Source organism: Thermobia domestica, chromosome 17 (genome assembly GCF_964235325.1).
Source record: "Thermobia domestica chromosome 17, izTheDome1.hap1.1, whole genome shotgun sequence".
In the NCBI taxonomy this organism is placed as follows: Eukaryota; Metazoa; Arthropoda; class Insecta; order Zygentoma; family Lepismatidae; genus Thermobia; species Thermobia domestica.
This window is the reverse complement of record NC_137470.1, coordinates 91,126,031-91,147,580: the sequence shown is the minus strand read 5'-3', so window position 1 is coordinate 91,147,580 and position 21,550 is coordinate 91,126,031. Positions and strand designations below refer to the sequence as shown.

The 21,550-nt window shown below is 35.6% G+C and overlaps 1 protein-coding gene across 5 annotated transcripts in view; it reads right to left on the bottom strand.

Moving 5' to 3' along the window:
* LOC145673856 (uncharacterized) overlaps positions 1-21,550 on the bottom strand; it is a 558,369-nt gene that overhangs the window by 39,907 nt on the left and 496,912 nt on the right. For 3 of the 5 annotated variants that reach the window (XM_081743630.1, XM_081743631.1, XM_081743632.1), the window contains 2 exons: positions 12,859-13,245; positions 8,207-8,486 (listed from right to left, as the gene is read on the bottom strand). In XM_081743630.1, the coding sequence (XP_081599756.1) occupies positions 8,207-8,486; positions 12,859-13,245 (667 nt within the window). The remainder of the gene's footprint in view (positions 1-8,206; positions 8,487-12,858; positions 13,246-21,550) is intronic. The other 2 variants (XM_081743633.1, XM_081743634.1) reach the window with 1 other exon arrangement.

Here is a 21,550-nt window from a genome sequence, read left to right as displayed (position 1 = left end):
GGAAAAATTACTCAAAACTGTGACTTTCCGTCAATGGCTCTCTCTTTGAAACTCTTCAGAAGCCACCATCAGAATTCATTGAGCTATTTTGTGAAATATTACATGATGATCTTTATCATGAGTTCATAGCAAAGCAACAACGTTTATTTTTCATCCATGTTCAAGGAAATATTTCTGAAAGTGATTTTTTTTTTTTTTTTTTTTTTTGTTGTTGTTGTTTGTAACTTTGCAGAAAATTATGACTGTTGTAGAAGATGACTGTTGTTGTACACAATCATTTCACTGAAATACCAACCAAGCTACAGTCCACCCCTTAGTCATTTATCACCGAAAAGGTTAACAAAAATGGCCATTATAACTTGCAATATCTGACTGCTTTGAGCACAATACTGTGGCATTCTCCTCTTTTCAGAAGAAGCTTGTGGAATTCCTTCGAAAGTAAACATGGTACTGACCCTGAGAAAATGTTCTACTTTTCGGATGATTCAGCTCAGTGGAGTATTTAAGGGGAGGGCACTATTTTAAAGTAAATGAAATATCTTGCAGAATTTTCACATTTCCAGGAATGAAGTTAGCAAAGGCCCTCCCAAAACAAAAATTGTAAAAACGCCACTGGTTCAACTGCATAGAAAAAAACCGTAATATTTCTAAACTTATGCTTACACCAACAAGACTTCGGAATACTGGACGAGTGGCACTTTTTTGCCACAGCCCATGCGATGGTATAGAAGGCACTGTGAAAAGACTGGCAAGAAAAGCAAGCCTCCGGCGCCCGTTCTCAGATCAAATCTTGGAACCATTACAACTTTATGATTGGGCAAAGAAGAGCATCTCAGGGACTGAGTTCATATTGTTACTCACATAGAATATGCTGCGACTGATGAATTTCTTAAAAAAAAAGTTTCGAAGATATTCACGGAATTCCAGAGATATGAACTCCATGCTTTTGTTCCCCGTGATAGAACGTCTATAAATGACTAAGCCCTTCTCCTTTTCTTTAACATCAAGCATACACCAGCTACTGACATCAAGGACGTTTCCATTAAGTGAAATTCATGGATATGTGACTAGCGTTTACGAAGGAAATTGGTGGCTCGGACATGTCAGTACTAATCAAGAAGATGGACAGGTGAAGGTAACATTTTTGTACCCTGCTGGACCATTACCTTAATTTTTTTAAAAATTCAAATAAGATGGACGTATTGTGAGTCTAGTCATGAGACATTCTATTTAATAATTGAGCCCTGTGACACTTACTGGTCGTGTTTAAAGTATTCCTGAAAGTTACTACATAATATTTTATATATATATATATATATATATATATATACAAATTCATGTTTAAATAGAACTATTCAGATTCTTCGGACAATGTATACGATTAGATTAAGAAAAACAATGTTTAAGAACTCTTGAAACAATGTTAAAATCATGTTCTGATGATCTGTGAGCTCAGGGCTGAAAATTATTAACAATACAAAATTCATACATAATAGCATTAAGAAGTGCAATATAAAAATGTTTTTTAAAAAGTTAAATGCCATGTAACTCCCACGGAACATTAAACTTTCTCTATGCTCCGCAAATAAAAATAGAATTACAGAAAATACAAATAAATTTACTGGACCGTTTTCAGAAAACCTTTCCTCGGGGTTCCGTCAGCTTATTCTATTGGGAGAAACACAGATCGACTGACGATCTTTTACAGAAGTAGCAATATATGATAAGACCTACAGGTCCCATGTGTTATATATATGTGTGTGTGTGTGGTCCTTTTCAGAAATTTTGCTGTAAGTCCGCGGCGATTCTGTTGATATATATGTCACTCACCAGGGACGTACGCAAGGGGTGGGTTCCTGAGTCTACCCCTCTCTAAATCCCGACTTTTCTGCAAATTTTGCCTATTTGTAAGCGCCATTTCAGGAAGTTTAATACAATTTTCCTCATATTGAGTTTGGTCCTCCCGCAGAATCTTTCGATCCCCGCCGAAATAAATCCCTGTGTACGTCTCTGGATAGGATGGATCACACGTTACGAGGCAAGAGCAGAACCTTTTTCAAATATTCCAGCTTTTATCCTGCCGAGTTCGATAATCTTTCATAAACTGCTCCTCCTTTGGATTCAAAGAAGCTAACTGGGCAAGATCATGCTTTGAAGAAACTCGAACTGCACAGAAAACAGAAATAGTATTAAACAGACTGTATATTTGTAACTATGATGTTGCCTCTACTTCTATGTCGATCGTTTTAATAGTTCTAGATTAAGAATATAGATCGTACATTAAATTTGCGAGTTCCGAGGCAAAGATTTTGATTACTGTTATATGACTGGACCATGGTCTAACTTAGGTTTGAGCACATTCACGGCAAGGGAAGCAGGTGTGAGAGGGTAACATGAAAAACAATCGAAAACGATCAATATTAGTATGCAATACATTGTTTTAGATGTAGCTGAGATTAATACTTACACTCCCGATGTTCCTTAAATCTAAGGGTCGTCAATCAATAATTTGTGAGATCGCTCAGATGAGGCAAAATTGATTTTCACAATACCGTTAAGCTCAAGTTCAACCCCCACTGACATGATGGTGAGAAAACGAGGTGGGTGTGAGTAGAGGGTGACGTTACTGACTTCTGCCATTACACTTTCACGGTAATGTGTATCGAAAGGGTGAAGGGGTTCAAATACTTTACATACACCTATTTTCTCCCCGTGCAAATAATGGGCATTTAAGTTAGTATGCGTATAAACAGGGTGAGTCATTTATCTTTATACGTTCTTTAAACTGACAAAAGATGCTGAAATGATGTTACCATGCGAGTACTGGCAAGAATATTTGACATGTAGCTAGTTGTGCTAGCGGGTTAACAGTGTTGCCAACATAAGATAAAGGTTTATTTTTTTCAAATGTCAATATGTTAGCTCATTAAATATTTGAAATCTACATGTTGAACGGAAACTTACCATGTTACATTTAGTACTGAGTGTTGCAAACTAAGGACGCTCCAGTATTATATAACATCGAAAAACAATCTAAATTTTAGTTCTACAACAGTAAGAACAAGTGAGAATAATACAATAATAACGGGATAATGTATATCTAAAGTACCTTCAATGTCAAATACTACGTCCATCATATGATGTATTTCGAAATAGAAACTAAATTATAAGCAACTTACAATTTTACATTTTTCTAAGAACTGTATTTCGGAAAACGCGTTAAGTGTCACATCGAATTACATACTTCGTATTCAATAGACAAAAATCAATTTCATTTACATTATTTTGATATCTCAAAAAATTTGGAAGATATGAAAAGAATGGTAAAGCTTGATATAAATTACTTAAAATGGCGTATTTGTGGAAACTCTTTGGAACACTTTTTGATTTACTTTTCTTCTATGACATCACAACAATAATTTTGGTAAAGTAATCAGAACAAGTTCTCAGAATTTCCTAATTTTAAGCAGTACTGCAAAATTCAATCGTTTTTACCGCATCTTCAGAACAATTTGAAATATAAAATTACTGTAAATGGCATTGTGCTTTTCACACCTATTGAAAACGATCCATGTAATTGCATTAAAAGACTTACTTAACTGCTTTTCGAAATAAAGGCTTTTGGAAAATGTTAATTTTTTTCTCCCTTGGAACTTTGTTCATAATCATTCGAAATTCGTCACATCATGACCATAGTATTACGCATTAAAGTACTCTGGATGCACATTGCTCCGTCCGTTACATTTGAGTTATTACTGCTGTCGAGGCCACTAAAATTTCACTGTTTGTGTAACTCTAGTGTTCTCAGTTTGCAAAACTGAACAATAAATGTAACATTCTAAGCTTTCGTTTAACACGTAAATTTGAAGTATGTAATACGCTGACGTACCACTATGTAAAAAAGTATAACTTTATGTTGGGATAACAACTGTATTAACCGTATGGTATTAAGATGTATGTCAAACAATGTCTCCTGCTGATATTTGCATAGTACAAAACTTAAGCGTTTTTTGTCCATTAGTTTAAAAGTTGCAAGTGTGTATTAAGATAAATGGCCCACCCTGTATATATATATATATATATATATATATATATATATATATATATAAGCACATTCTGCTGGTCATATTAGAATGAAAGTAAGTTCATTACACTTACAATCGCTCCTTCATGGTGAACTTATAGTCTGTGACAAAATCATGACAAACCTAGTTTATGTTATAAAGTAATACAAATCTAAAAAAAGAGCTTCTTCCCTCCATCTATAGAGGTAGCGGGGGAAAAACATGCATGCTTTTGAAAAGATTATTGTAATAGAAGCTTCTATCGTAGTAAATGAATTCTGTATCAGTCGAAGTATTGCATGAAGAAAGAAAGAAAAAAAAAAAACCTTCATTGATTACGCACTAGAAAAACCTACTTATCTGCCTGTAATTTTAGGATTACTTCGACTTACTCATTCGTAATTCCTTCAATCTCTCTCTCTTATATATATATATATATATATATATATATATATATATATATATATATATATATATATACAGGGTGTATCAGACCACCCGTCCCAGGCATTTTTCTCGGCTCGTAGTGCACGTAAACACATCAAACAAAAAACTGAATGACCAAATCGAATGTGGAAAATCAAATGGTGATACTTCCACATCCAGTGGCGTAGCGGAAATATTTCCACGGGGTGTCAACTTAAAAATTTCAAATGGAAAGTGGTATCAATTTCAATTTGTTTGGAAGTATTATTAAAAAAGAAAGAACTTTTTCCGCATCGTTCTCCAAGTTTGAAAGTACCCTTGCGATAGAATTCCGTTCCAGCTGCCCATAGACACTGACGTACTGCTTGACGAATATCCTCCAATGTCTTTATCGATAGCCTCGCTTCTGTTCCTTCACAAAACCGAAAAGATAGTAGTCGGAGGATGCTATGCCGGAGCTGTAGGGAGGATGTGGAAGTGTTTACCTGATGTTCCGATGAAACCGGGCTTTCTCTTCCGATCCACCTGTTTGGAAATAAACGTTCAACAGTTTGTCTGGCAACTCTTGCAAAATGAGCACCTTCTTGTTGTAGCCACATCATTTCACGAGTTGCTAGTGGGACATCTTCCAAGAACTTAGAAAGAACATGTGATAAAAAATTAGCGTAAATCTACCCCTCTCAAAGTACCTTCGAAGAAATAGGGACCGATTATTTGGCCTCCCACTACACCACACCAGACGTTAAGTATTCAGATATGTTGGTTGTCAACTTAACGTACTCAGTGAGGATTCACGCTGGACCAGTAGTGAGCGTTGTGTATGTTGACATCTCCATTACTCTTGAAGGTTGCCTCATCCGTCCACAGAATGTTCTGGTCTTTAAACGGTTTCATGAACACCTGTCAATGGGTTCAGTCTTATGAGTGGTATGCGGAGGGTTCTGAGCAGTAAATACTGTGATCCCCGCATACTGAATCACATTCAGTTCCTTATGGTTGGCATGTCCATCATCAATTACAGAACTGGGTTCTGAGGGGAAGGATGATAGAATTTCACAAAATGTGCAACCAAATTAAGAATGTATCACTCGTTATCCAACTAATACTTTGTGCTATAGCAATACCCTCGGCTGAAGCATCAACCATCAGTCTCTCGTTCTCTAATGCGGAAATATGAAGAGGGTCAGTACAAACTGACCAGTAGCACTCATTCAGAGCTTCAATGTTATATTCCGACCTCTCACTCAACGTCAATTTGGCCAGTTTGCTCAACGCCAACTCGTTCCCATTTTTCACATATCACTTTGGGATTAACATGAACATACAATACCATTCTCATCCGCGTTCAATATTCGTGATAGTGGAAAAGAATATTTCTCCATCAGTATGTACTAATTTGTATAGGATTTATTCCTTATTGAATGTTGTTGTTCTCAATATACTTGTAGACATAGGTAATGTAAGAAACAAATTGGGATGTCACTATAAACTCTTAGTAAAAATCTTTCACAGTACTCAGTTTATTTTTGTTGAATCTGTGTTTGATTTTTGGTACTTCAGTTAAGTCAAACTAATTTCAGTTTTTTTTTCTTCGTGATAATGGCATTAAGCGATAAGCTAATTGTTTCACATGGCATTTCAACTCTTTTTCATACACATCGGGGAAAGTATTTTCGAATCTCTCAACTTACGTGGAACACACAATTTCATTCCTTGCCTCTGCTGTGAGTGTGTCTTGCAGAGAATTATTTGGGACACCAAATCTGTTTGTTGTTTGAACTATCTATGTGCACTACGAGCCGAGAAAAATGCCTGGGACGGGTGGTATTGATAGTAGCATTTCAACAACAAATAACACTCGTAGATGCCAAACCGTGGACTTTGGCGAAAACTGTTTCCTATAGAAGTTGTTTCTTTTCCAATAATACTTCCAAAGAAATAAAAATTGATAGCACTTTCCATTTGACATTTTGAAGTTGACACCCCGTGGAATTTTTTTCCGCTACGCCACTGGGTGTGTAAGTATCACCATTTGATTTTCCATATTCGATTTGGTCATTCAATTTTTTGTTTGAAGTATTTACGTGCACTACAAACCGAGAAAAATGCCTGGGACGGCTATATTATATTATATTATATATGTTTACCAAACATTGTTAGGGTCATCAAATCTAGGAGGCTTAGGTGGGCAGGTCATGTAGCCAGAATGGAAGAAAGTAGGAACACTTTCAAAGTTTTAACTGGAAATCTTCTCGGGAAACGACCATTAAGAAGACCTAGGCGCAGATAGGAGGACAATATTAAGATGGATCTCGCAGAAATCGTCATACAAAGTAGAAACTGGATCCAGCTGGCTAAGAATAGAAATCAATGGGGAGCTTTTATGAACGCAACATTGAACCTCAAGGTTCCATTGGCCACAGAGTGAGTGAGTGAGTTAGTTACATATTATGTATATAATTGCTGATTGTAAACATAATAAACAATCAAATATGAATAGTCTTACCTTGCATCCCGAATCTTTAATACTGTAATAAAAGCTACGAAGGCCTTGTAAGTCTATTTGGCTGTGATCATTCTTGGTACTTGGAATTTTATATTATTATTATATAATATACATATTATGAAACATAGAACATTTGCTAATTGTTTAGAAACTCTACATCAGAGTGCTACTTAAATACTTTAACAAGTATGTGTCCTCCAGATGTTGCTAAAAATTCTAGAGCAGCTTAACAATACAAGAGTAGTAAAGCTAAGTGAACTAAATTACTATCGAAATTTACTTTACCTACTTATGTATTGTATTTGCTTTAGTTTGGTATTTCAACATCACAAACCTAATTCAATTAGTTGGACAATTAGATCAGAGGATGCTATCGAGTACTGAGTTGGTGTATCACGTTCCTATTTTATACTTATTTTAACGACTTTGTCTTGTGTCTATTACGGCTATAAAAGCACTAATTAGTTGCACTTCTGGACTACAACCGTAAAAATTAATACAAAATATGAAATAATAACTGATGTGAAATTTGGATTGTATAAAAGTTAATTAGGAATGGGATTCAAAATTTCGAAAAGAAAAACTTTCACTAAATATTATATACATATACTTCTGTGTTCTAACGTTCAACCGTTAGTTATTTTTCAGGGGAATTTTCCATACATAAAACAGGAACCAGGCTGACATAGGACTAAGCAACACTATAACAGTATGCTGGACAGTATTAAAACACTAATAGTAATAATGGACCATATTCAATTTTCATTTTTTTAATTTTTTTTTTTTTTCATTTTTCACATTCTGTGTTCAATTTTACAATTATAGTCCACAAGTGTTATTTTTACAATTATAAGACTCGTAAGTGCCTTTCTATACATAGAAATTTTGTTCTATGCAGCAGCTCGGTAGCATTTCCTGATTTAACTAGCCCACACGATGGCATCAGAGGTTTGTGGTGCTGAAATACTGGACTAACCGGAAACAATGCATAAAAAGTTGAAGTAAATTTCAATTTTATTAAATATAGATTGCGCACAAGCAATACGAGAACCTTAAATTTTCATCCTTACTAATACTGAACTGACTGCCCTCCTATTCTACTACTTACGAACCTATAAAATGGCACGTTCAGATTAAGAAGAGGAACGTAAATAAACCCACAGTTCTTTCCTCGTGCATTCTCACTTTGTACAATGGAAATCTAACTTACCGTGGTGGCTGTACTGGCAGATGCTGTTGTGGTAGTTGTGCTAGTTGACGTGGTATTGGTCGTGGATGAAGTCGCATTGGCAGATTTCACTGGAGTTGTGTCCGTCACAACAGCACTGGTCATGGTTGCAGCGTTTGTGGTCGTAGGAAGCGGCTTGCTAGGAGCAGCCTGCTTGGTACAGTCAGAAGGTTTTGAAGCACTGCTGACAGCAATATCTCCGTTTATGAGGATATCATCAGTCTTTGTAGATTTGTCAGCCATGCTTTTAACAGGAACTGTCCTGCAAAGAGAAGGAATGCAGCGAAAATTACAGGGTTATTCTGTAACATACAATACGTAGTTATTGTTCCAGTTCTACTAGATTTCTGCGAGGTCCTACTGTTAAACCAACATATTACAATACAGTTAATAATCCTTACTAACGATCCATCAACTGCCCATACTTCAAAACCATCTACTAAAATGTTCTTCTATACTAAAACCCGCAGATTAGCATCTGGACAGAGTTCACTATTCACTAGGTTGACCGCACTATTTTCCTCCTTTCTACAATTTCAACGACTAAACAGGTTTTGCAGTACAAACAGCAGCAAAGTTTTGTGTATCAACTAATTGTATCATTCATAAAACAATTTCTGTATTTTTCATTCTTCTAAATATTTCTCTACGTAACGGACACAGAAGTGAAAATTGCAGTTGTCAAAGTATGAACAAAAATTTCCTTTAATGGATAAAATTCCAAATTGTGTTATCATCAACACCACATATGTACTCCAATTACAATCTCAGTAAGTTACTAAGATGAAACAATCTATCTTTTAGGTACTAGCAATAACTAAAGAAAAACATTAGAGCATTTTTTCGTGACTTGAACTTATAATGGGTCCATTCAAATATCTTGTAAGTGGAACGAAATGCTACTTCATCGCGTAGGGAAGCAGAATTGATGACTGGTTTAACATAATACATGACCTGAAAAACCAAAGTACTGAATCATTTTACGGTAAATGAATTCAATATATTGCTCTGCAGATATAAACAAGAACGTTTAATTCTGAAACACTTCTCTGCCGTTCTTACGGTGTTCTTGTCAAAGAGAATTTCTTTTTTAGTTGGTATATTTATGTAGACTTACTACTTCTACCTTATGTAAATATATTGATACATCTGACACTGAACAAAGAATGCTGAAAGAAAAGTAACTTTCTCAACGTGACGGCACAGTGGTGCACAAAATATTCCTATATGTTTCTCAGTTTGATAAGTTGCACAATCAATGAATATCTGAGATACAACTCCTGTAGAGCAATGTTTGATCATGTTTCTACTTTTGTTTCTGCAAAAGACTGATTTAAAAACACTCACAAACAGCGGTTCGCGAAATCAAGTGTAATACATTGTCTATATATCTGAGTACACGGTTCTCAAAATTAATTGGAGCTTACGATTATTTGAGAACTAGTGTGTAACCCGAATATTAGATTACACTACTTCCTAATGAACGGAATGAAAACCACATTCTACTTTATTCATAATCTTGAAACACAATACTAAAATTCTTACACTAAGTTGTGTTAAATAAGTTTATTTGCTGTGATTATTCATTCGCTTTCTTGCAATTCATGTGTTTAAAATCACATCTATCGCGTCGAAGGCTTATATTAATCAACAATTACCAATGTTATATGGTTTCTAGATTTAAAATTCTTATTCAACTTCATAACGGTAATAGCTATTGCCGTTTGTAAGTGTAGAAAAACACGAAATCAAGCAACATTTTGCATACAATCATTTTTTTTCTGAAGGTTTACACACAACATTATTAAATAGTGAAAATGTACGACTAAGCCGGACACCGAACTCCTGATGTTTTTCTTAGAACTATATACTTTTTTACTCATTCTAAGTTAGTTTTCCCCAAGTTAACAGTTTTCAATCATGTAAACAACACAATACCATAAAACTTACGAGGTACTACCAATCAAGAGTCAAGGTTTCTTCGGACGATCACTTACAGAGAGAAGTCAAGGCTTTAGCTCTTTTCAAGTATTAGGAAATAGCGTTCAGTTTGGTTATTTTGGAGAAACAATAAATGATGATTAAAAATGGCGGAGAATATCTTTTCTTTGTTTCCTTAATGAAATTTAGCCTATACTCTATTCAATAACACGAGCGACCTCTGAGGCTAAATGGTTAGTGACGCTGCCTTTGGCGCTGAAGAGCAGGGTTCAATTCTAGATGATAGTACACGTTCGAATCTAACGTTAAGCTGGAGGTTTTTGTCTCATTAAGCCACACTACTGAAAAAGAATGCTTAACTCCAAACAAGAAAATAACAAAGCCAAAATTTGTAATGAGGAATTATTTTGTGCAATGAGATTTCAAGCGCTGCACACCTGTTTCAAATTTCTTGGTCGGCAGAACGTGACGAAAGATTAGAAGTTCTCGCACAAGTTAATTCGCATCGCATATTAAAATACTCCAAGCAATTGTTCCGATCACAAATTTATGCTTGCACCAAAGATTTTCTTTCATTTAAAAGGACTTACGTATAATAAGATTACAGTATTGCCTCCAGAATCCAAATGAAAAATCTGAGCAAACTGCGTCCCGGAGTTCGAACACTGCTTTGGAACTCGAACGCTTGGTATACTGCTCAAGTATGTGTTCGTACTTTTCCCAGTGCTCGGGTATCATATGCATTGTTGTTCAGTTCGTTGTCGAAAGCATGTAATCTAATATTGTTTTTCTCTACTCATTTTATATTTTTGTGTCTGTTTTGATTACATTTTTACTGAATATTATTGTTAATACAGCATTTTACTTTAAAATGAATTATATTTGGTATTAAAATCATTTTAGAAATTCTAGTTCACGAGACCAAGGAACGAATTAATTCAGTGTTTATTATATCAAAGAAGAAACATTCTTGGCAGTCGAACAAAGTTTCGGAAACCTTCGGATTCTGAGATATTGGAGTTTACCTCAACAACAATGAATACTCGTACGATTATGTAGTTTCAATTTAAATGAGCTTTACACACGAAATTTATTTTCGCCTGTTTGTGGCAACGCAATTCAACTTTCTGTATTTAGTTCGTATTTTCATCAACATTTGCTTTCAAAAATAGGAAACATGAATACATCATTGCTGCTAGAAATATTTTACAGCATAATAATAAAAACACTGAACATTACAGTGAGTTCAAAAAGCAATATTTTAGATCTGTACTCTATTCGTACTAATGTTTACATAACTAACAAGACGTTATTTTGTTGAATTATGCAAGATGGATCTTCGGATATTGAAAATTTCTGCGTGCTGAAAATAATATTTTTACAAATTTTGTGTGCTAAAATAACCGATTACTACAAGGAATAAAATGTCAATATCCAATTAACATATATACACTAAAAACAACTACATTGTACAAGTTTTCGAAGAAAAAGAGAAAAAGCTAACAGTAACGAACAAAACTTTACCTATTGTTCACAATACCAAATATGAAAGTAACCACAAAACTGAAAACAGAACTAAGCTGATAACTAGGTATTTCTAATTGCTTTTTACGTAATCTCCATATATGTTGGCCTCTTGAGTTAATAGGACTACCTTTCCCAACTTTAAGGGGATTTTAAAAAAAAAATCTTACAGATTCAAGATAAACTGATTCTCTCAGGCCGTATAGTCACAACTGCGACTGAAAGTGTTACCTATTATCAGCTATGTTCTTTACGCTCACATTATTTGTACATTTAACAAGTTCAAAAAATTCCAAATAATAGCACAGAATACATAGAAAAACAATGCTGAAATGTTTCTACTCTACGGAAAGCGTCAACACTTAAGACCATATTATATATATATATATATATATATATATATATATATATATATATATAAAGCAAACATGCCACGGCACAAAAAATATAAATTAACAGGAACTAATCATGCTTCATTCACAATCGATGTCTAACTATTCGCAAAATGGCACACTCGTGTGCAGTTGAAATAAATTTAACTACCACAACAGATGTAAGATGAAATATAAATACTACATCATACGAAAACAAAAGGTTTACCACTGACACTAAAGAAAATACAGCAAATGTCTACTGCGATGCATAGCGAACATGAAAATACTCTACTGAAAAGGTGAAGCTGTGCTAAACAAAACAAAGTTTTTCTTGAGTCTATGACTTATTTCTAATTTAACCATATTCCTGAACTTTCTATTCTCCACATATGAAGTAATCTAATGAACACTGCACTTCATTACCTTTTTGACAGTAATATTTGTTTATAAAGATAATGTGTCAAGTATCACTGTCACTTGCTTCAGAGTTCAGGTTAAAAAAAAAAAAAAAAAAAGTACATTATTACAGCAAGGAAACCACAATTTCATCTTGCAGACGCTATTATTGCCCCTATTTGCCCCAAGAAAAATACACAGTTCACCTTATTACAACTTAAAATACATATTCAAATTGGAGAAGTAATGTAACTACGTTATTTTCTGGAATACTTTGGTTAAGAGAGAAGAACTAAAAGTACAACCAAATTCCTACTTTCCCATGTTAGAGAAAAAGTCAAACATAAGGCAAATTTGAAAACACAACAGCCTTGCACAACAGGACAACAACGAACTTACTTGTCTGGGGAGGAGGGCGGGGTTAAGGTCACTGTACTAAGGGATATGTCACTCCCAACCCCGGCGTCCTTCACTTCTTTTTCTTGGGGCTGGGATTGACTAGTTTGTGTTTTTGCTTCTGTAACCTTTGGGGAGAGTGGGGGCGGTGACGCCCTACATTGTGACGAAGACCCATTCGTACTCGCCATGCTGGGACTTGTAGAACTACAGGTTGTAGTGACGGTTGAAGTGCTAGTAGAAGTAGTAGTAGTAGTTGTTGTTGTTGTAGTTGTAGTAGTAGTAGCAGTAGCTGTAGTTGTAGTTGTAGTTGTAGAGGTTGCCTCCTTATCCTTTGTGGATGTGCTTTGACATTTGGGCTTGGCAGTTCCTTTAACAACATCAGCCAACCTGAACAAAACCAACAAACTCAAAGTCACGAGCATTAAAAGTTTGTGAAAACTACACAAGTCATTACTAGTCTTTATCTAACGAATGGTTCTTAGGTGTTATAATAAGAATCAATATTACAAAAATATACTATCGGAATAACATTACAAACAGTGGTACTATCACGACTGTCCGAAGATACTTTGCATGTATTGTTTCTACTTAACAGCCCATTACCTATATCCTGTAACTGAATCACTCCTAATGATCAGAATCAACCGATATAGCAGCATAGACCTTATATTATTTACTGATACTAAAAGATAACTGTTCCTTGGTTATCGTTCATTTCAGACTTTTTTTTAAAGAAACGAAGTACGAATCACGTTTCTTGTGCTCTAAACCAAGGAGAACGAAAATTTTTACCCCTTCCAACCAAATCACACTAATCAGTTACTAAAAAAACAAATATGTATCCGAAAATTAATTTTATCTTTACACAAAATTTACTGTTGAAAACATGGAACAGTGAAATTACGAAACCTATTGCTTAGGGTCATTTCAAGCAAAACCACGCCATTTTTCTCTCAAATTTATTGTAAAACCAAATGAATTTTTCTTTTTACAATGGTGTAACTCATATTGGAGATATTTTAGGTAAATTACAAAAAGTGATTAAACTTGAAACTGCATACAATAAATATGGTTTGGTACTTACAACTTATTGTTTACGAGCCACAAAATATTATATTAGAATCTTTTGATGTTAAAACGCATATCAGAGATTCTGTGCAGCTACAATTTACGCTCTCTTTATTTTATATATATATATATATATATATATATATATATATATATATATATATATATATATATATATTAGATAAATTAAAAAAAAAAGGTAACAACGCTAAACGCTTTTATTCTAGGTAAGTTTATATGAGAAACTGAAACATAATAGGAATTGCATAAATTCACAGTAAAGGAAATTATGACTGTACTTAGTATGATATCAACATTCTGAGTAGATAATAACATCGTGGAGACATGATGCTATGAAACATTAATAGTAAAGAAAGAAGATTCTGACATTCTTTCGTACGTTCCTCTACGTAGTGAATACGTCCTGTTGGCTAATGAACAAGTTCCAAATAAAAGTTCTGGCACTCATGAGAAATATAGGCCTGCATCCTAATTGATATCCTGAATTTTCACTTCTTCCACAGGAACCTGTCCAGTTGGGTGAGCAGATAAGGAGGGTTGTGCTGGTAACACAGATCTCTCTGCCATGAAAAATGTGTGACCAATCGAACTGTTGATTGTGAACTAGCAATTTTTTTTAAAAATCATGACTGAAGAAAATGAGAAAGTACTAATTGATACGATTTGTCTTTCGTTTCTAGGCTTCCGATTTATGTCTTCAGGAGCTGCATACCTTTTGTAATAACGAGACCATCATGTTCTGAAGTTCAGAATGTCTTCGGCTATTACTTCTTTAATTACGAATTTACCAGGACCAGCACTCCGTATAATGTGGCCAATAACATCGTGAACTGAATATTTCGTCGTGTCTCCGCAGGCGTTGCACACCATTTGTGAATGATTAAAAAGAAATAGCGAAAAAAGTTTTATTTTTATTTTGACCTTATGCAAAAGGTGGAGTACTTTGTACCTCCAGTATTTCCTTTTTGTACTTAGGTCTCTTTTACAAAATCTAGGAAAGAATGCGCTTCATTCGGAGACTTTCTGCAATTTCCTTTATGATGTCTTACTTTTATATACGGAAATCTTCGCCTTAATGTCAGTAACACAAAAATTCTGTAACCTCCGTAATTATCAGCAAACTTACATTCTGAGGAAATTAATCGTCAGGGATACAACAACCTCTCTTAGTTCCTTCTTCAGATGCTACATACTGTAGAGTACAATAAAACTTCTTGCTTTCACGTTTGCTGCTCACCTTACAACCAAATGGGCACGAACTTGTGATTACTTCTACGGGCAGTAAATTCATTTTCGTGTTGCCGTCTGGTATATATTATTTTAAACAGGAGCCAATGAGTGAGATTCAGCTTTTTAAATTATATATATATATATATATATATATATATATATATATATATATATATATATATATATATATATATGTATGTATGTATGTAAAATGAACCTTGAACTAGGATTGAACAGAAATGGGTGATCGATCGAGATCTATGGATAGTAAAGTTTAAAAAAAAAAAAACTGCTAAATCTTGATGTACGCGTTTAAAAGTAAACAAAATAAATATTTACCATCAATCTATTCATAGTACGTCCGAAGTTTAGTATGCTTCATTCTTTAGTTTTAATACCCTCATTTTATAGCTATGTTTAGGGAAAGAAAATATGACTCAAAGTTTACTTCAATCACGTCTATTTCCCTCAAGTAAGTTTGGGTTTGTCTTTTAACACGAATACCACTCAAGTTATTATAAAAGGAACTAGTTTTTAAGGGATGAGAAATGGAACGTGTTCTTGTTAAGGAAAGCAAACAGAAGTAAGTCCCTTTCTGAAAAGGAACTTTCCAAGCTCTGGCTATTATTCAGTATTATTTTTTTTTATCCTAACACAACACAACATGAGTAAATTAGGACGGTATTCACTAGTTCTTAATAAATCCCTTCGTATCACCAAAAGAGCAGTTTGTTGTGTCGAGTAACTGCGTTACAATCATTTTTTCTGATTAAAACAATATTCACTGCGAAGTTAAGACCGAGGAAGCAGCAAGCGTCACTTCTTGAGTAACTAATAAACCTCAACACTTTAGAAGCTTCTTAGGGGTCTTGAAATCTGTCTAATTATTGTGCGCTGTTGCAAAATTTATACCAATTTCAGGTTGTTGTATTTCGACTCATGACTAGTCATAAAACATACTATCTACGCGTACATACCTTGTTACACAACTTCAAACAATATGTTCTGCTCTTTTTGTCTATACTGTGTATGATTTCACGTATTTTCAGGCCATAAAAAGAAAATCGCGATGTCATCTACAAATCTGAACTCGGCCCAGGTCCGCACAAACAACTCGAAACATCAATGAAATGTACTGAAATATGGGCTAAAGGCAGTGGAAACACAGTGTAATATTATTTCTGAAAATTCTGTCGCGAAGATTTCAGCCTGGAAGAGAAGTAAAGTCAGAGATTTCGTTCTTTTTCCTCATGAAAACTCAACCCAGTCCCTGAAATAGATCCGCGAAAAACAAGAAAAATGGATGATACGACTCTAGCGTAGCATCTGTAAGTATCAAAAAAGGTGAAAAAGTTGTCAGATGTGCGCTGCACAAACTGATCGAGCACCAGAGAAATTGGCATTTTGAATTCTACTTTACGTTTCTCATGAGCAAGACCTATGGGAAGCAGATACTGAACTAAAAGAAGCTCATAAAAACTGAGAAGTTCTTCATAGAATTGGTTTACTATAGCTTTTCAGTATGTACGAAGTGTTTATTTCAGGTGACCTGGGTGCAAAACCGCGGAGTTGCGTAATTCCCCTTGAGCATTTCTCCAATAGGGCTCAACATGGGTTACCAGTAATTTCGTAGTGTAATTACTTTTGCACGCCATTTGTTCAAAGTTTCTGTGTTGGGACACCTATGAAATAATCACTGTACATCAATCCATCGCGGCGAAGAAATATCTTTAGGAAACTGACAAAATGCATTAAAAATTATACAATCTCGTTCAAGATTGATCATCAGGAAAGTTTATATCATGTTATACAACTACGTGCACAACTGACGATATAGAAGTTACCCGCATTCCAATATGGAACTTTACCCACTGTGTTCGCCAGACCTCTTGACCTTCTACAAAACAAACTTCCTTTCCTATTGTTAACTTTTTATACCTTAAAATGATAAATTTTGTCGAACTCAAATACTTCACACGCAAGCATTTCAACACTAGTGGTAATGCTACCACCGACCGGCTTAACGTGTTTAAATCAGACTACGATTAATACTTGAAAAAAAATTTAGCTTCGGAATATGTAAGTCGTGTTCAAGAACTTCTGTCCTTGGGAAACCTATTACCAACACACATCTTTACAGCATAAGCTGAGAGCTCTCAAAACTAAGGTTAATGTTTAATAACTCGAATTCAGTCATGATCAAACACATTAGCCACTCACTTTAAAACGCTTCACAACTTTCAATCATACGTGGCAGGTTAAATAGTAACAAAACTCAACAAGTTTACATTGAATGTTTCTACATACTTAGCTTCAAAATAAAATTTTGTGTGTAAGAGCTGAGAGTGGGTTGCAAGCTAATGAAATCAAAGAGTTTAACCTTTTTGAGAACATTGTAGTTGATATAACCCCTCCTCCCTCAAGTGCTTTAGTTCTTTAATTAACGTAACTGTTAAAATGACTGCTTATCGCAATTTACAGGGTCCCGTACGAACACCTGACACATTTGAAATTTAGATGGAAGAAAAATAAGCTGTAGTCGGCGCTTAACAGTACACAGGCACATTCTCAAGTACTAGGAAATACTAGTTGGTGACCTATTGCTAGGCGCTGTCACCCATTTCCAATCATTTTGAGTCAGCCGGTGACTACTGAGGGTTGAGAACGATACTTTATCGATAGGTAGCGCTCAAAAGTTGGGCTGTTATGCCCAAGAACGAGAAGCATTTCGTATATGCAACGAAAATTTTGAGCTCATTTCAAATCTCGGTGGGCTCCAGCAAGAAATACTATCCTTCGTTTGTACCGTACGTTCGAGGAAAAAGCAGCGTGAACAAAGAGATACGACCTTTGTTACTCCAGTTCGGGCACCAGAAAACACTGAGGCTCTTCAAGTGCCACAACACGTAGTCCAGGCTAGCTTGCCAACTAAGAAGTTTCGATTGGAAAATGAATTCATCTACTGGTGAACACAAATAACTAGATATTGGCATCTTTGAACGCATAATTGGTCAAAATTATAGCTAATGATTAAACTACGTTCTACGGGCTAAAGTCAATGTGAAAATGTCGAATATTACGAATAAAAACAAAACTAAATATTACTTGTTATTTTGATAATTTGTCTCCTTATTATAGAACTTACATTACCGTTAATACAATTTATTTCACGTTTCTTTATGTGTTTCACTTACTAGCTCGGTCTTACGGCAAATCGCGATTCTGGACATTCCCCGCTCCCATAGCTAATTTCAATGCTTAAGCAAGCTACGAATGAGAATTTTCATGATGTGTTTGCTTGTGTAGTAGAAGTATGGCACTTTTTGTATATATGTAAAGTATAGCTTTATTGTTAAATTCTGCTAGCTATAATTTTAGCTACAATTTTAAAGTTAGGCATTCTCAGCTAGATTTTGTGCATCATTTAGCTATTTTCTGAATGCCCGTGTTGACAACACCGAGCCCAGCGAAGGCACACGACGTGCTTTACAGCAAGTGAAGATTTCTCGTAGTTCAGTTCAAAGAAAAAAAAAAAGAAAAAAAACTACATAGTGAGTTGAACTTGTATCCATATAAAATTACTATATTACACAAGCTATTGGAACCCGACAAATTGAAAAGGCTACAATGGAGGTTTCTTTTGGCCACCTTTAAATCCAGATTTAAACCTTTGTGACTTTTTACTGTGGAATTATTTCAAGGAAGCCTTCCCCATACAAGAGAGGAAACATGGAAATGGCGAGGTTGAATAGTTCAATTGTGTGGCGACACGAAGACAAGTGCTGCACAGTGGTGCGAAAGGTGTACGCCCGTCTTGAAGAGGTTGTTCAACAAAACAAGGATCATATTGAACATATGATACAGTGAAAGCCTTTCAGGGACACTACTTTGTAGATAGTGATATGCACATGTAATATTTAAAAATTATTTCTAATCTAAATTTCAGATGTGATAAGTGCTCGTCCTACGAAACAATGATAGAGGGTATATATATATATATATATATATATATATATATATATATATATATATATATATATATATATATATATATATATATATATATATATATATATATATATATATATATATATATACAGATGGTGATCAGGAAAAATGGAAACACCTGAACGAAATTGCAACTTACCAGATTAATATTGTGTCGGGCCACCTTTGGCCTTCAGAACAGCCTTCATGCGACGTGGGATGGAGGCATAGAGGTCGTGAATGGTAGCAAGTGGAATTTTACATCATTCCTCGTGCAGGGCATCGGCCAGTTCTGTGAGAGAGGATGGAGGTGGAAATCGTCGCCGGAGTCGTGTTTCCAAGACGGACCACAGATGTTCAATTATGTTGAGATCTGGGGATTGTGCGGGCCAGGGGAGGTGTTGAACTTCATCCCGATGTTCCTCAAACCACGCTGCAACAACGCCAGCTGTGTGAATGGGTGAATTATCATCCTAGAAGATAGCGTCATTGTCCGGGAACATCTGGACCATAGGATGCAAGTGGTCTCCTAAAATTGCGACATAATCGTTGGCAGTGATTCGTCCGCTAAGTGTGACCTCAGGACCCAATGAAAATCATGATATGGCGACCCACAGCATCACCGAGCCGCCGCCATGTTTCACAGTTGGGGGAGACACTGCAAATCATAAGCTTCTTTGGGCGTTCTCCACACATAAACAAGGCCCGTGGTTGGGAATAGGGTGAAGGATGACTCATCTGACCATATCACACGTTTCCAGTCCTCAATGGTAAAAGTTGCATGGTCGCGGCACCATTTGCGGCGTGCGAAAGCGTCATGGTCCCTGATGAGCGGTTTGGCCCGTGCAACATGACCCCGTAAGTTCATGTCATGTAATTCGCGGCGGACTGTGATTATCGAAACAGGGTGGGGGAGGTGCTGATTGAGTTCCTCCGTCACTTGCTCCGCAGTGGCACGACGGTTCTGCGTGACAATGCGCTTTAATACCCGGCGTGACCTGTCACTCATGATTTTCTTCCGCCCACTGTTCCGCTTCCCCGATGTGGTTTTCCCGTGTGTTGTGTAGGCCGTCATCACCTTCGACACTGTGCGACGCGACACACCTAACACAGTAGCCACTGCCGTCACACTCACTCCACATAACCGCGCACCAACCATTTGCCCTCTTTGAAAATCTGAGAGGTCTCCCATTTTACACTACCTCCGTCTGCTGCGGCCACTGGACACTGCTGTTCCACTGCGCCTGACGTAGTATGGAGACCGACCTAAGTCATACCACCACCAGCGGTCCGGCGCTGCGGGCGCCACGACACCACTGCCAACCCATACATCTGACGGGTTGCCAACTACAGGTGTTTCCATTTTTCTGATCATCTGTATATATATATATATATATATATATATATATATATATATATATATATATATATATATATATATATATATATATATATATATATATATATATATATATATATATATATATATATATATATATCACGTGTTGTAATACAGGGTGTCCAATATACAATGCAACCCGGAGTTTGGGATAGTAGAACTGCTGAACCTGAAGTGATACACAAATAATGGTTATACCAAAATGAAGCCTTTTTCATGCATATACTTTTAAACTAGGAAGCAACGAATGAAGTACACTAGGAACCACACAATGTTGCCAGATATAACCGAAGGTGTAAATCATTTTTTTTTTTTTTTTTTTTTTTTTTTTTTTTTGCAAAACATGTAAATTGACTCATAACTCATACGTATGGATGTTCTGTCGTTAATTTTCAGTTTGTTTAGTTGGAGTAGCTTGGAAACTATGGAGCAGAAAAAAGAATGTTTCATTTCCACCGATAACTAATCGGATGAGACCTCTGTAAAGGGGAACTAGGGAAATCGAAGTTTTCATAAATTAACACTCTGAATTGGCAATCCTGCTGATGTTTCAGTGCATCAAAAGGTGTGTTAAGGATCTGTCTACATTATGCAATTCCTGAAAACAATGAAAAACAAACTTTGGAATTATCATGATCAAATTTTTACTTACATGCACCCGGCAACACTGCTATTCATTTCTATGGGGCTATTTAAAGCAAGAGGTATACAAGATCAAGTCTCGAACTGGGAACGAACATTCGCAGTGCTAATGAGAACATTAACACTTCTAATCTTCGTAAAGTTACTGCCAACCTGGTGAAACGTGTGAACTAGTGTTTGAATCAAAACAGGGGACACTCCCAGCATCCACTGTAGAGCTCGTAACTCATTTCTGATAGTAGCAGTGTTGCCGGGTGCATATAAGTAAACGTTTTATCATAATAATTTCAAAGTTTGTTTTTCATTGTTTTCAGGAATTGTATAATGTAGACAGATCATTAACAC